Source organism: Pelophylax lessonae (assembly GCF_965119305.1).
Source record: "Pelophylax lessonae genome assembly, chromosome: 3".
In the NCBI taxonomy this organism is placed as follows: domain Eukaryota; kingdom Metazoa; phylum Chordata; class Amphibia; order Anura; family Ranidae; genus Pelophylax; species Pelophylax lessonae.
Genome location: NC_138770.1, coordinates 46875289 through 46892424, shown reverse-complemented (window position 1 = coordinate 46892424; position 17136 = coordinate 46875289). Strand labels below are relative to the sequence as shown.

The following is a 17136-nucleotide window of genomic DNA, read 5'->3' as shown; positions in this document are numbered from 1 at the left end:
GTTTTGTGTAGTTTTTGGCTAAGATATTGCCTTCATGGTGGAATAGTGTGAGATCTAGGAATGCTAATTCAGCCGAATCGCATACTGAGGTGAATGACAGATTGTAGGGATTTAGGTTACAATGTTCAACAAACTGCATGAATGTGGATTGGGGTCCGTCCCAGATCACGATAATATCATCTATGTAACGGGCATAGAATATGATGTTGGGGGAGAAGGGGTTGTTCTGCCAGATGTGGTTGGCTTCCCAGTACCCCATGGTGAGGTTGGCATAGCTAGGGGCAAAATTTGCCCCCATAGCTGTGCCAGTGGTTTGGAGATAGAATTCCTCATTGAATTCGAAATAATTTCGGGTGAGGCAGAATTCGGTGGCATCTAAGATGAATTGTGCTTGTGTGGGGTTGATGTTAAGATCAGCAGACAGAAAGTGTGAAACGGCCCTGAGTCCGACCTGATGGGGGATGGAGGTGTAGAGTGAATTGACGTCTAGGGATGCCCACATGTAGGTGGGTTCCCACGTGTAATGGCTGAGGAGGTCCAACAGGTACACCCCATCTCTGATGTAGGAGGGGAGACTTTGCGCTAAGGGTTGAAGAAATTGATCAATGTATTGAGAGAATGTGCTTGTGATGCTGTCCATGGCGGCTACGATGGGGCGACCTGGGGGGTTACCAGGTTGGACCTCCTCAGCCATTACACGTGGGAACCCACCTACATGTGGGCATCCCTAGACGTCAATTCACTCTACACCTCCATCCCCCATCAGGTCGGACTCAGGGCCGTTTCACACTTTCTGTCTGCTGATCTTAACATCAACCCCACACAAGCACAATTCATCTTAGATGCCACCGAATTCTGCCTCACCCAAAATTATTTCGAATTCAATGAGGAATTCTATCTCCAAACCACTGGCACAGCTATGGGGGCAAATTTTGCCCCTAGCTATGCCAACCTCACCATGGGGTACTGGGAAGCCAACCACATCTGGCAGAACAACCCCTTCTCCCCCAACATCATATTCTATGCCCGTTACATAGATGATATTATCGTGATCTGGGACGGACCCCAATCCACATTCATGCAGTTTGTTGAACATTGTAACCTAAATCCCTACAATCTGTCATTCACCTCAGTATGCGATTCGGCTGAATTAGCATTCCTAGATCTCACACTATTCCACCATGAAGGCAATATCTTAGCCAAAAACTACACAAAACCCACTGCAGGAAACTCCTTTCTACACTATGAGAGCTGCCACCACCCGAGGTGGGTATCCAACATCCCGAAAAGCCAGTTCTGTCGCCTCAAGCGAAACTGCACCACACAATCAGATTACCGCGAGCAGAGCGCTCTACTATCCCAAAAATTTCTGGACAAAGGCTACCCCCCACCCCTGGTCCAGCAAGCACATACACATTACCTCCAACAGTATGACACCACTACCCCCCAAAACTCGTCCAGCCCACGCAGCCCACCGCCCCAACCCCTACGGTTTACCACTCAATTCCACACAAAATTCAGGAAAATGGAAAAAATCTTCCAAAAACATTGGTCCATCCTAATGGAGGACCCGCACCTCAAAACCACCATCACCCCCACGCCAAAAGTTTCCTACCGCAAAACCACCAACATAAAGAACTTGATAGCCCCCAGTAAACTCAAATCCGTTTCCACCCGCCCAGCCAATACCCTCTGCCTCATCCCTCTGGTAGGGATGTTCCAATGCCGGAAAGCTCTGTGCCTCACCTGTTCACACATCCAGCATGGCCAAAAAGAATTCACCAACAAAGGCAAAACATACCCACTAAAACAGTTCCACAACTGCTCATCAGAATATGTCGTCTATTGCCTTTCCTGCCCCTGTGGGCTACTGTACGTGGGACGCACAATCAGACCACTAAGGAAAAGGTTTGGCGAACATCGCCGCCTGGTTGAAAAAGGGAAGGACAAACACAGTGTCCCCAGACACTTCGCAGAAGCCCATGACAAGTCCCCCACAGGTCTCAAGGTATGGGTGATCGAGTCCATCCCCAGCACACTACCCAGGACCGAGCGTTTCAAGCGTCTCTGCCAAAGAGAGACATACTGGATTTATTCCCTTGAAACGCTCTCTCCTGGGGGCCTCAATGAGGAGATTGAGATCAATGTGCTGCTGTAGCCCATCCCCCTCCCCCTACAGTGCATTTACCCCCAATTGGTCTTCTCATATTAATGTGAATATTTTCTGCCCAGGTTCATCATCTCTTCTTCCAGCGGTTTCTCTCATCCCATCATCCAACCATCTCCACCGACTACAACTCCCTTCCCAGCGCAACGTCCAAAGTAAGTACCCATATATAGGTCTTTAGAGCTAAGAATACACACACATATATGTATATATATGGTTGTGTATATATATGTATATATGTGTATATATACATGCATATATATATATATGTATGTACCACCTGAGACGTCCCAAGTGTTTATCGCTCGTACGTGACCACTTCCCATACCTTAACATCCAACTCCTTGCTGTCTACGCTTCACCATGGTAATTCGCCAGTATCCTCAATTACTGTCATGGTTCCCGACAATAATTGCCACCACACCCGACAACTATGGTCACCACCTTTTTGTCCCACATACAATGCATTACAATCTCATAACACTTTCTCACACTTCTCGCAAACCCCCCCCCCCCAAACCCCCCCCCCCTCTCTTGACACCTCGCATATTTACTAATAGAATATATGATATGTATGTGTATATGTTACACCATTTTTTAAACATGTGTGTGTATTTGTATATATATATGTATGTATGTATATATATATATATATATATATATATATATGCATATTCCTTATACATACTCTTCATTTACACCATGTTCATATCCTTATGTACATTCCACATAGGAATTTTCAGTATATACAGGATTTTTTATAAATACAGATTTTTTATATACACAGATTTTTTATATATACAGATTTTTTATATGTAGAGAATTTTTTTATATACACTCATTTTTTTATATATACATTTTCCATACATACATCTTTTACGCGTAAATATATATGCGCATATATATGCAGCTAGTGCATGTGTATGTGGCTTTACAGGTCCGTACATTCTCTCACACCTGTGACATTTTATATCTCATTTTCCATTTATCTTCATCTTTTAAGTTCCAACCTTTAATTATTTATATATTTTTTTTTTTTTTTAATCCAAATTTCTAACTTCCACAAGCAATCCTGACCATCACCATCACCCCCAGTCCCATCGGCAATTGGCATCCCCTTTTCCCAAATCTAATACAGACCGACACTTATGCCACACACTATCGGGACACTTCACAACATATGTTGCCAATCAAAGTTTTAAGCTACATACACTTTTCTTCATCCTGATTTCTCTACACTGTTCCCTGCCTGTCACACATCCCTGAGGCGCTCCGCTGCAGTGCTAGTACCTTTTTGCCATATCGAGCCACCGTACCCGAGCTCCCCACACTACTGGCATAAAAGCCCACATCCAATATGGCCCCTGCACGGCCTGAAGAAGGAGCGCATGCTCCGCAAACGCGTCGCCGTTCAAGCACGCAGAGTCGACCAGGAAGTGACACCACGGCCCTCCATCCTACGGACCCACGCTGCCGGATCAACACAGAGAGATCAGCGCGTCCCGCACCAGGAAGCCGCTGCATATCCCTCGCAGCACCAGTTCCAACAGGACTTTTGGAGGACCCCCCGGACGAACTCTGCACACCCACTATTGAGATGCCTGTTTTTAACATACTCCTGTGAGTAGTACTCTTGCTATTGCTATTAAAAGTTTTTATTGCTACACTTAGATCGGCGCCCGGTCTTTTCTCTTCTTGTTCTAAAAGGATAGTACTGCACTGCTGAACTGTTTAAGAACTATACTTCCCAACAGGCCATGGAGCTAATTGTGGGGGAATTTAAAGGGATCCATTGTGTGTGCATCGGTATACTGCAGAGAGACAGGACTGCGGCCTACTACACACCATGCAGCTGTCTGCAGACTCAGCCCAGGTGGGACTGTTGACAATCGCTACATCGCGGACATCCCTGTAGTTGATCAATACTCTTTTCAAGCCTTTTTCTTGAGTACAGCCAAGCTAAAGTGTTATCATCTATCTGCACTGTGTCAGTGTGTCATTTAAAGGTATACACAAGATGTCTGAACCTAGAGTGTCAGCAGGGCTGGACAGTTCACAGGGTCAAAGCAGCACAGAAGAACATACAAACAAAAGCAACCCTCAAGGCGGCAGTGCTACACTTAAAAGAGAAGTTCGGGAAAAAAATGTAGAATCCTACTTATCTAGGTGGATGCAGCATTGATCCAATGCTGTGTCTGTCCCCAGCCAGCTCTAAGACTGAGAACCTCCGCTGATCACTATTTACAGTGCGGACCCTGATATAAAAGGGAACACCGTGAACTGTAAAGGAGAACTCTGAGGACCCTGATGTTAGGGGAGATGCTGTAGAATCTGGTGTAAAAGGGAAACTCTGATGTAAGGGAAACTCTGGTCACCAGAGCCCCCCTCCTTACACAAGAGTCCACAGAGCTCCACTTTACATCACAGTCCACAGAGCTCCCCTTACATCAGACTCCACAAATTTATCCTTTTACAGTGTAAGGGGAAATTATGTGGACCTTGATGTAAAGGGGAACACGGTGGACCTGATGTAAAGAGGAATACTGCAGACTGTACTGTAAAGGGGAACTCTGATGTAAGGGGTTTTCACCAGTGACACCCCCCTCCCTTACACAAGAATCCACAGAGTTACGCCTTACATCAGAGTCTGCAGGATTCCTCTTACAGTGCAAGGGGGAACTCTAAGGACCCTATTGTAAAGAGGAACTGTGATATAAGGGGTCTCTGGTCACCAGAGACCCCCCTTACACAAATGTCCACAGAGTTCCCCCTTACATCAGAGTCTGCAGGATTGCCGTTTACAGTGCAGGCCCTAATGTAGAAGAAGGCCCTGATGTAAAAGGGACCACTGATGAAAAGAAGAACTCTGAGGACTCTGATGTTAGGGGGGATGCTGCACACTCTGGTGTAAAGGGAAACCCTAATGTAAAGGGGAATGCTGCAGACCATTATGTAAAGGGAAACTCTTATGTAAGGGGTCTCTGGTCACCAAAGAATCCCCCCTTCCTTACACAAGAGTCCACAGAGTTCCCCCTTACATCAGAGTCTGCAGGAATCCCCTTACATTGCAAGGATGAACTCTTCGGACCCTGCTGTGAAGGGGAATTCTGATGTAAAGGGGGACGCTGCAGACCATGATGTAAGGGGGAATGCTGCAAACTCTGATGTAAAGAGGAACTCTGATGTAAGGTGGTCTCTGGTCACCAGAGTCCCTCCCCCCCCCTACATCAGATTGCGCAGCATTGCTCTTTACATCAGAGTTCCCATTTACATTAGGGTTCACAAAGTTCTCCCTTACACTGTAAGGGGAATCCTAACATAAAACAGAGTAATCCCAGTGCAAACACAAAATATAGATGGAAACAGTCTGGGTTGGAGATGGTAATTCCACTAGAGGGGTAACACTTGGGCCCCATAAACCAGCCACATATCTGGGATAGAATGGCTAAAATGTCCCAGCAGTGGCATATATAGGAATAATGACATATAGCAACATTCTTGTTCAGTGTCTGGATACAAACAATGCTGAAACCCACCAATTAAGATCAATGATAAAGGGCCAGTGAGTCCTGCTTAGGATGCAAACGGTCTTCTTTATTATAAAACAAAAAAAAAGTAACTTACATGAATTAAACAACCAGCTGCTCTGTGTACAATAAGCTGTGCCAAGTATAGCTGAACATCCGTACCACCCGTGGCCAGGAGGCACATAGGTGGTACTGCCGAGAGGGATGATGACGCTGGTGATGGTGTGGACAGAAGATCTTCAACTGCATGAAGGAACAGAGCCCAAGCCACCAATCCTCTTCAGCCATGGCAGCCTGGAAGTGACAGTCATCTGAGCCCACCCAAGCCCAGCTGGCTTTGGAACTGTGCTTGTGCAGTTCTAAAGCAGGCCTACGGCCATATTTTTTACGGGCAGCCACTGTCCGTAACAGACATTTATTGACAGTTTGAAAATCTGACAATTTTTACAAACTGTCTATAAATTTACGAGTGGTTGGCAACCCTGCTCCCAAGATGACTGTCTTTCAAATCTTCTTCTTCCCAGATTCTTTACAGAACATTTCCATCCTTGATTCCCATCCTTGATTTCACATACTTTAGAAGCTTGCCCATAAGACTGGGATAGTCTGAAGTCAGTTGAATTCTACTGGTGGCAAGCCAATTAAAAAAAGATTGTCTTCTAGTAGCAGAGGATGTAAAACAGTTCGGCTATGTCAACATAACAGGTAACATACCAAATGTCTCTGAGGTGGCTACACGAAAGGAAGGAGCTGCAAAAGAGCAGCCAGAAGAAGAAGAAGAATCCAACACACTAGAAAAATGTAAATTTATTCAAATTTTTTCCCCGCAGCTAACACTACAATACATTAATAATGTATGACCCAAAGAGGCCAATCTCCTCTTCTTCTTCAACCACCTCAAGTCTAGACACTTTTACTCCCTTCCAGTCCATGCCAGTTTTCAGCTTTTAGCACTGTCACATTTTGAATGACAACTACTCAGGCATGCAACACTGTACCCAAATTAAATTTTATAATTTTTATGAGACAGATGGAGATTTATTTTAGTGGTATTTAATCACCACAGGTTTTTTTTTTTTTTTTTGCTTTATAAAACAAACAAAAAATATTGAAAATTAAAAAAAAACACCCTTTTCTTAGTTTTTGCTTTAAACTTTATCAAAAAAAAAAAAACAAAAACCTTTTTTTCATAAATTTAGGCCAGCATGTATTCTGTTGCATTGTTTTGGTAAAAATAACTCAAAACAGTGTATATTATTTATTTTATAATTTATTATACAAGCAAAAAATTTGGGGGAGCATACCCATGTATTTCTAAAGCTGGTGCAGCTATGAACCAAAAGACATGTATATTAAAAAAGAATAGCGCACACATGCAAAAGAAATTACTACCAAATTTGAAGACAATCTATAAATAAAAATGGTGATTTAGTCCCACCATATGGCCATATAGTGCTCAAGCCCACCACTGCGTCAAAGTACCCCATTATCAGTGGGTCCTACACTATCCATGAAAAAGAGATGAATCCAGCCTCTCTAACCCTTGGAGATAATACTCCTTGCTGGGAAAGGTGTGCTAATGCACTACAGGGGACTCCTCATATATCCACTTGATAGTGGACACTGATAGAGCACAGGTGTGTGTGGGGGTGGGGTGCTCAACCTCGGTAGTCTGGTCAGACCGAATACATAATAAACAAGCAAAAAATTTGGGGGAGCATACCCATGTATTTCTAAAGCTGGTGCAGCTATGAACCAAAAGACATGTATATTAAAAAAGAATAGCGAACACATGCAAAAGAAATTATTACCAAATTTGAAGACAATCCATAAATAAAAAAGGGGATTTGGTCCCACCATATGGCCATATAGTGCTCAAGCCCACCACTGCGTCAAAGTACTCACATCTTTCCCAGCAAGGAGTATTATCTCCAAGGGTTAGAGAGGCTGGATTCATCTCTTTTTCATGGATAGTGTAGGACCCACTGATAATGGGGTACTTTGACGTAGTGGTGGGCTTGAGCACTATATGGCCATATGGTGGGACCAAATCCCCATTTTTATTTATGGATTGTCTTCAAATTTGGTATCTTTTGCATGTGTGCGCTATTCTTTTTTAACATACATGTCTTTTGGTTCATAGCTGCACCAGCTTTAGAAATACATGGGTATGCTCCCCCAAATTTTTTGCTTGTTTATTATGTATTCGGTCTGACCAGACTACCGAGGTTGAGCAACCCATCCCACCTCCCACACACACCTGTACTCTATCAGTGTCCACTATCAAGTGGATATAGGAGGAGTCCCCTGTAGTGCATTTGCACATCTTTCCCAGCAAGGAGTATTATCTCCAAGGGTTAGAAAGGCTGGATTCATCTCTTTTTTATGGATAGTGTAGGACCCACTGATAATGGGGTACTTTGACGTAGTGGTGGGCTTGAGCACGATATGGCCATATGGTGGGACCAAATCCCCATTTTTATTTATGGATTGTCTTCAAATTTGGTAGCAATTTCTTTTGCATGTGTGCGCTATTCTTTTTTAATATAATTTATTATTGTATATTATTTAGTGTATATTATTTAGACAGCCTCAATTCTTGAGACCCTAAAATGCCAGGAAAGTACAAATGACCCCTTTTTTGGAAGTAGACAGTCCAAGACATTTAGTAAGAGGTATGGCAAGTTTTTTGAAGGTGTAATTTTTGCCACAGTTTTTTGGAAAAAAAATAAATTAAATATATATATATATATATATATATATATATATATATATATATATATATATTATTTTTTTTAATTTGTTATTTTAACTAGAAATTTCTCACACACACACAGCATGGGCATATTTGCAATTGCATCCCAAAACACTTTCTGTTATGCCTCCTGCATATGAGGATACCATATGTGTGAGACTTTTTCACAGCTAGATGCATAAAAGGGTCCGAAATCCAAGAAGCACAGGGGCATAAATTAAGCATCTAATTTCATGACTATGTATCACAATTTTGGAGGCCCTGGAGCAACAGGACAGTGAAAACAATAGGGGACACTGTCTCTGTTGACACTGGTATTGATATGACAGGGATCAGGAAACTAGTATGAGGTATGGCAGTGATCAGGATGCTGATTTGGGGTATGATAGTGATCAGGACGCTGATATGGGATATAAAGGGGATCAGGATGTTGGTATGGCCTATAGCCATAATGAGGATGCTGGTTTGGGGTATGGAGGTGATCAAGATGCTGGTATGGAATATGGTGGTAATCAGGACGATTGTATGGTATATGGTGGTGATCAGGATGTTGGTTTGAGGTATGGCGGTAATCAGTATGCTGGTGTGGTGTATGGCAGTGATCAGGACACTGGCATAAGGTGGCGGTGGTAAGGACATTTATATGGTGTATGGCAGTGATCAGGGCACTGTTATGGTAAATGGCAGTGATCATGGTGCTGGTATGGTGTATAGTAGTGATCAGGATGCTGGTATGAGGTATGGTGGTGATCAGAGCACTGGTATGGGGTATCACGTTAATCAAAACCCTGGTATAGCATATGGCAGGGATCAGGGCACTGGTATGGCAAATGGCCTTGATTATGGCACTCGTACAGGGTATGGTGGTGATCAGGATGCTGGTATAAGGTATGGTGGTGATCAGGGCACTGGTATGGGGTATGACGGTAATCAGGGCACTGGTATGGTGTATGGGATCAGGGCAATGGTATGGCAACAGTAATCATGGCACTGGTATAGGGTATGGTGGTGATCAGGATGCTGGTATAAGGTATGGTGGGGAACAGGGCACTGGTATGGGGTATGTCGGTAATCAGGACGCAGGTATGGTATATGACCAGGATCAGGGCACTGGTATGGCAAACGGCAGTGATCATGGCACTGGTATAGGGTATGGTGGTGATCAGGATGCTGGTATGGCATATAGCGGTGATCAGGATGTTGGTATGGTGTATGGTAGTTTTACTGTGAGCGCTTTTAAAACAAGGACAGGTGACAGGGGGTGACTGCACTATTTTTTGGTATTACACTGGGGACAGTGATCAGGGACATTGGGGCAGGCTGGCACTGCAGTCTGTCAGTGTACATGCAGTGTGACAGGCTGCTGTACACTCTCAGGCTGCAGAAATGGTTCTCTCTGCTCTCCCAGTTTATCTCTGTGAGAGCAAAGAGAACCGATGTTTACATTTGGTTTCCTATGTTTACCATGTGATTTCTGTGATTGGACACATAGCAATCACGTGGTACAAGACCATTTGATCACCTGGACACAGCGGTAATGTGATCCACAGTGTCAGGGGGACACACTGATAACCGGGCCCCCCAGGTGCCTGAGCAGTGCCGGGGGCTATGATGCGGGATGACGTACAGGTACATCAACCCGCATTGCCACTGCTCCCGTCCTGACGTTTATGTTCAGTGGACAGATAGGAAGCAGTTAATCCTTACCTGGTGACTGGAGAGCATCTATAGGTATCACTGGATACTGTTTCTACCTTTTGACATCAGTAGCAATATTTCTGGCCATATCAATGGTTAGTCACTGGATCCTTGGGTCTTCCTCAATGTGTTTACACTTTTTGGTGCTTTTTGGTGCTGCTCATTGACTCCTCCAGTGGACATGTTGCTCTCACTAAAGGAGTTTATATGTTAGGTGTTCATTCAGCAAACATGGCCAAACAATAGCAGCTTGCATTTTAGACTTGTTCTTCAGCTGAAGATGGATGGTGGCAACATGTCACAATTGTCTCGTTCTGATGGTGATCATGTAGAATGACACCCAAAATCTTTTTCAGCCATTGTATTTGGAAGACATCAAGCTTATTTATGGAAGGTTGGAGTAAAGTCCATGTTTCCAATATGTACAGGAGAATTGACAGGATCAGTGTTTTAAGCCCCGTACACACGATAAGAAAATCTGAAAGGAAAATTCGTCCGACGACCGATCTGCCGATTTGTATTCGGATTGTTAGTATGGTGCTTTCGACAGCCGACTCCGACTTTTCGGCTGACAAAATCCTGATGTGCAGGCTATAAAATTTTTGTTGTCCGTAATACAACATCCGATTTTCGTCTCATTAGTATAGATTTTGACGGACAAAAATCTTAAGAGCAAGACTAGGCATGCTCAGAGACGAAAGAACACATCCAACACATGACATCACTTCTGAAGTAGAATTCTGTCGTACGGGAAAATTCGTATGAAAAACACCTCTGCACTTTCCACATCAGACTAGCATGCCACAAAAAATGGACGACAGGTCGGTGGAAATTCGTAGCGTGTGTACGGGGCTTAAGAGAGGTGAAGTTTGATCTTGGTGAGATGTTAGCCAAAGACTCCATTTTAGCTAAACAAACTCTAATGTTGCCTGGGCAATTTTGCTGTGGGCTTCAGTGGTGGATTGCCCCTTAATTTCCTGTACCAGGTATTTATGTTGCACCCTCAGTGTACAAAGTAGGAAAAGTTAGCTGGGCTCCTCTGTAGGCAAATTAGCTGGGGTTAATTTGTTTAGTGTTAGCTGGCAGAGCTCCAAGAGCTGGATCTCTGTTACCTCCCTCTGGCTTCTGGAACTTGCTAGATAGTTCTAGAATTTAGAAGGAGGAGGAACAGAGACTAAGCCTGAATATTTATGGAGTCTCCTCAAATCCCTGGGTAGGTAAGGCCCAGAAGGCAGGGAGGCAGCCATAAATATTCTAGAGCCTGGCCATTTGAGAGCCCAGGGTCCAGTTGGCTGGAGGGGACCCCCTGTGCTGGGCAGGGAGGGGGGGGCTCTGCCCCTAAGCAGAAGATAGAGCAGGAGAACAAAAGGGAGATCAGATGCAGCTGTAGACTCACATCCCTTTTCAACCCCAGCTAGGCTTAGCTGAAACCATCCTGGAAGCCAAGATGAGGTTCTGTTCAGCAGGAGGTCTGTGCAGCAGCCACTTGAGCTTCAGGATTCACCTAAGGCCCTGAGTGAGGAACTCCAACCACTCAGTAAAGCCAAATTAATGCCGCTCTAGGTGAGTGACTGACTCTCACATGTTGTGAACTGGAACACAGGGTGCTGCACAGCTTGTCTGTGAATTTCAGTAACATGCACACATCTGGAATATTGCTGCACTCCTTGATATGACAGGAACATAAAAGGCAACGCGTTTCACGCTAAAGTCAGCGCTTGATCAAAACTCATATGAGGTTTGAGTAAGCATTAACTTTAGCATGAAGCACGTTACCGTTTATGTTCCTGTCATACCTGTGATATGATTTTAATGCTTCAAAAAGATACTAAGGAGTGCAGCAATATTCTGGATTTGTGCATGTTACTAACTTCAACCACTATACCCCAGAGCCTGATAGAGGAGAAGCAGCAAGGTGCAATACCCTGATTTCCAATTACCAAGGAACAGCTTAATGCCAAATAAAGCCTGTAAAACCAACCTACACTTCTTGCATGGGGATTTGAGAAACAACCAGGTGCACTAGCATTTTCTACAGGAAGAACATCCAGTGATTGGAACCTTTTGGCTATCAGGTGAGCTGATCTGGTAATCCTTTGGGAAGACAGCAAAGGGACTTTCGGCATCCACAAAGTTAGCAAGTCCTCAGTTTGCATTCAAGTTACAGTTCTGGGCGTCCCATGTTTTCCCTTACCCATCCAAGTGCATCCCCTAATAAACCAAAAAAAACAAACAAAACACCCTGGACTGGTTCTTGAAGTCTGAGTAAGTGCTGAAAATCCCTTTTGCCTGGCTATGCATGTGAAGGATGACCCACAAAATCCAGCAGCCCATATGAGAGTAGCTCTACATTTGAATGCTTGGACCTGCTTGATTTGGATTCCATTGAGGTGAACATTGGCCTGTGATCCATCTGTAGTCATTACTTTGGTTGCATTTGTAGGATTGGGTGATGCAGGCAAAGGATGATAAAGGATACGGTGACTTCTTCATTAGCAGATTTGACATTGTTGTCTGTGAACATCTAGTTGGTCAGGAAGTTGTTCATATTGAATTGGACCCCATATCTGTCCTTAAATGCTTTCCTTATAATGGTGTTGGAAGGTGAACTGACATCTCCCTGGCAGACCTCTGTTTGATTGAATATTCCTTTGATAGTTTCTTTGGGATCTACACATTGCTGGTGAGCCTATATATGATTCTTGGGAAGATGGAAAATCTTGCTAATTCAATGCCTTTCACAGGGCAGGCCAGGGAACACATTCCAATGAGAATTTGAAGTCTATGGAGACAATGGTGGTTCACTTTCCACACCTACAGTAAACATTTCCAACACTAGTTGAAAAATGGTAAACATTTGATCAATGCAGTGCAATGTGGCCTAAATCCTGCTTGCTCTTCTTAGCTAGTCTGTTTACAATATTTTGGTCGTTATGACTGTATGATCTTCCTGAACAGCTTGCCAATGGTTCAGTAAATGCTGATAGGTTTAACATTCCTGGTCTTCCCCTTGCTTCAGGTTTGACCTAATAATGGCTTTCTTCTATGCTGACGGAACTAGTTCCATGGTGCCAGATGAGTGTCAGGATAACATAAAGCCATTGCAGCAGGATGCCTTCCCTAGCTTTGATCCTTTCCCCAGTGCCTTGGTCCACTCCTGGGTCTTTTCCATTATTCAATGATCTTACTGTATCCAAGTGATGAGTAACAGACTCTGCATCAGACCCTTAGGAGATTAAGTACTTCATTAACAGTTGGCTTACCATAGAAGAATAGATGCTCCAGGAGGTCGATAGGTGGTAGCTTAATTGGTGGTACCTGTGTCCGTTGGTTGTTTAGCTGTTCAAAAAACCCTTTCCACTGTTGCAGACATTTTCCAGGGGAACTCATAAACGTGCCATCTGCTTTCTTGATTTTGTCACTGGCCAACTTTTTTTAAATACTTAATCTCCTAAGGGTCTGATGCAGAGTCTGTTACTCATCACTTGGATACTGTTAGCAGTATAAAGGGCAATATGTGAAAAAAAACAGCTTTACCACCATAGTGACCAGACCCTCAGGACTTCTTAAAGCTAATAGATTGCAAATCTGATGAACACCAAAGCCTAGACCTCTCCCTGGTGGTCTAGTGGCTAGGATTTGGCGCTCTCACCGCCGCGGCCTGGGTTCGATTCCCGGTCAGGGAAATCTTCTTTCTCCACCCAAAGCCAGCGTGTCCCTTAAGAACACTGGTAGTAGCTGGACTCTGTAAGGGTCGTCACACCCCGGAGTCCAGAGGAGCCCTTACCAGCCCACAGGAACCCATCTGGCCCAGGAGGCCACTAAGGCTTGAATGGTCTTAATGTCATACGACATATAAGACCCACAATATCTGGTAAGTGACCCAATTTACTCATTCGCTCGGGACAAGGAATCAATATCTTAGCCAACCAAGCCAGAGCACTTGCACCTTCCAATCGTGAAGAATCACTTTCACTAAGGACATTATCTTGAGCACAAAGTCACCGCTTATTATTGGACTGTCTTTTATTTTTGAATTTTATTACAATAATTTATATTGCTGATATAAAATATGAAATTGTTTACTGTTTGATATGTTTACCTGGATTTTTTATGTCACAGTCACTTATGCACAAAGGACTATAATTTGAGCACACAATCACTGTTCACCTTTCATTGCTCTTTTATTGTGGATTTTATATATTTACATGTAATATATTAAGTCATTTATGCACTTTATAACACAGGTCTAAATCTCTACATACATAATTTTATTCATCTTAATTTAAAGATTGGCATTTGATAATGCTATCCAATTAGCTATCAAACTAGCAAGTGCTGTATTTGGCCTTTATAAAGGGCAATAGTTTATAATGTGTACAAATAAAAATGCTAATATGTTTATATATAAAAACCTTGTGGCAGGTTCTCTTTAGGCTCCATTCACATCTAGGCGTTTTGGGGCGTTTTTGGGGAGTTTTTCTGCTCTAGGATCAGCTCTCAAAATGCCCAACAAGACAAATCCTATTCATTTCAATGGCCCCTGTTCACATCTGAGCGTTTTGACGCTGTAAGCAAAACGCCCAACGCTCAAAAAAGTACATGAGCTTCTTTTTGGGCAGATTACAGGCGTTTTCCATTGGTTTCTATTCAATCTAAAAACGCCTGCACAACGAACGCCTGTAAAATCGCGGTAAAATCGCTGTAAAAAAATGCGTGAAAACGCTACGCTCAGGTGTGAATGTAGCCTTAAGGCCTGTTGGGGCAGTTTATAATACCTCCATCCGCTTGTCATAAAGTAACATGGACCCTCTTTTCACATTTTGGAACACTTTCTCCTCTATGCATTTCCATGCATCCTGAGTACTACCAGACAGTCCACTATATGGTATATTAAAAGGTTTTAGGTCTTTACAGTCAGTGGAGACAAAAGATAAGAACATGCATGGACATGTTTAGAGAAAATAGGTAAAGAAGGTGCCACCTAAATACTGGATAGGTATCAGGATAGAGAAAGAGAACAGAAAGGCAGGCAACTAAACAAGGTGCAGCACACACGATGCCTGTATCTAAAGAGAGGAAACCCAATACATGATACACGCCCAAACTCAGCCATCAGATCAAAGGACACACATTTACAGAGATAAAAGGAGTAGACTGGAAAACACAGAAAACCATTCAATGCATCAGCAATCCCTACAAGAGGGTTCTTTGTATACTTCATTAAACCAGACATACAGTAGGTGATGAGAGGGTAGAAAAACAGACTGATAAATCGTCCCTTTCATTTGAGCTGTGATTTTTACCCTAAGATTAACTAACATATTCAAAATTCTTGTTTAGATGCTGGCGAGTGTACCAAATGTCCCTTCGATCAGTGGTCCTATGGGGAAAGGGACAGGTGTGTCCCAAAGGCCCTAGAGTTCCTCTCCTACGATGAACCATTGGGAATCATGCTGGCGATAACCGCTGTTATGTTGTCAACTCTCACTGTATGCATCTTAACCATCTTCATTAAATATCAGCACACACCCATCATCAAAGCCACCAATAGAGAGCTGAGCTACATACTGCTGGTGTCTCTCATTTTATGCTTCCTCTGCAGCCTGGTCTTCATTGGTCAACCATCTGCATACAGTTGTCTCTTTAGACAAACCTTCTTCAGCATGGCCATTTCTATCAGTATCTCTTCAGTCTTGGCCAAGACCATCATGGTGATCCTTGCCTTTAAAGCCACCAGACTGAACAGTCCCTTGAGGAAATGGCTGGGTCCTGCCATCCCTCGTAACATTGTAGGAATTTGTTTAGTTTTTCAGATGAGCATTTGTTCTTTATGGCTTCACATGTCCCCTCCTTTTTTAATGTTTCACATACTAAACCATAAGATAATATACGAGTGTAACGAAGGACAGAAAATATTTTTCTATGCGATTCTGGGGTTCATGGGCTTTCTGGCCATGGTAAGTTTCTTAGCGGCCTTCCTAGCAAGGAACCTTCCAGGAAGCTTCAACGAGGCCAAATTGATCACTTTCAGCATGCTGGTCTTCTGCTCTGTCTGGATCTCCTTCATCCCAGCCTATTTGAGCACCAGTGGAAAATACATTGTGGCTGTTCAGATATTTGCCATCTTGGCCTCCAGTGCAGGACTCCTAAGCTGTATATTCCTACCAAAATGTTATATTATCCTGCTGAGACCAGAGGAGAACAGACGGGAATTCTTATCAAGTCGTAAAAAAAAGAATGGATCTGTTTAAATTATCTCAACTGGAATCTCAGCTAAAAAAATGATGCAAAGTTGTATATTGGGTATTCTATAAAACAAAGTGATCAATCTCATTGATTTTTAGTACATCTACAAATTGCTGGAAAAAAAAATGTAGTGCAAGTAAAGGTTGGTTAGTCTGCAAAAACATTTTCTTGTGCCTTGTTAACATTCAAATCAATGCTAATTTAAAAATTGACAATCACCAATTACAAACAATGGAATTAAATATAAGGGCACAGAATTAAGCATAGTATACCTAGCTGGAAATTTTAAACATCAGCAAGAGGATTGGAAGGCTGTCTACCAGAAATTGAGGTTCCTTATTTAGCTAGTAGTAGTTAGTTAGATACATTTAACTAGACTTGTTCTGTAATACTGTATTGAAGATGTTTTGCTGGTTATTCAACTAGCTTCGTCGGGCTGGAGAAGTTGCTTGGATATTCACTAAAAGGTCTTCAACCTTACAGAAGAGGTCTGGTAGACAGTGACCAAGTACAACTAACTAACTAAAGAACAACCACTATGACTTGGGTAAATGAGAACATTCACAGACCTCCATTATATCATTTTCTACTTGGTATCCCTTTTTTTTCCCCTCAGTGTCCTCTAAATTGATAATACAGCTGATCTGGAGTCTGAAATAGTGGCAGTGTATCCACTTGAAGACCACCTAATGTACATATACGTTCTTTCAAGTGGGATACCGGGATGATGCCTGCAGCTA

At 43.1% G+C, this 17136-nt stretch overlaps 1 protein-coding gene across 1 annotated transcript in view; it reads left to right on the top strand.

Moving 5' to 3' along the window:
* The window catches only part of LOC309550068 (extracellular calcium-sensing receptor-like), a gene marked incomplete at both ends in the record, with an annotated part of 61834 nt that extends 45433 nt beyond the window's left edge, over positions 1-16401 (top strand). The window contains 4 exons of the mRNA XM_082250534.1: positions 2233-2322; positions 12591-12751; positions 13167-13288; positions 15491-16401. Coding sequence (XP_082106660.1) covers positions 2233-2322; positions 12591-12751; positions 13167-13288; positions 15491-16401 — 1284 coding nt within the window. The remainder of the gene's footprint in view (positions 1-2232; positions 2323-12590; positions 12752-13166; positions 13289-15490) is intronic.
* Positions 16402-17136: the final 735 nt, after the last annotated feature.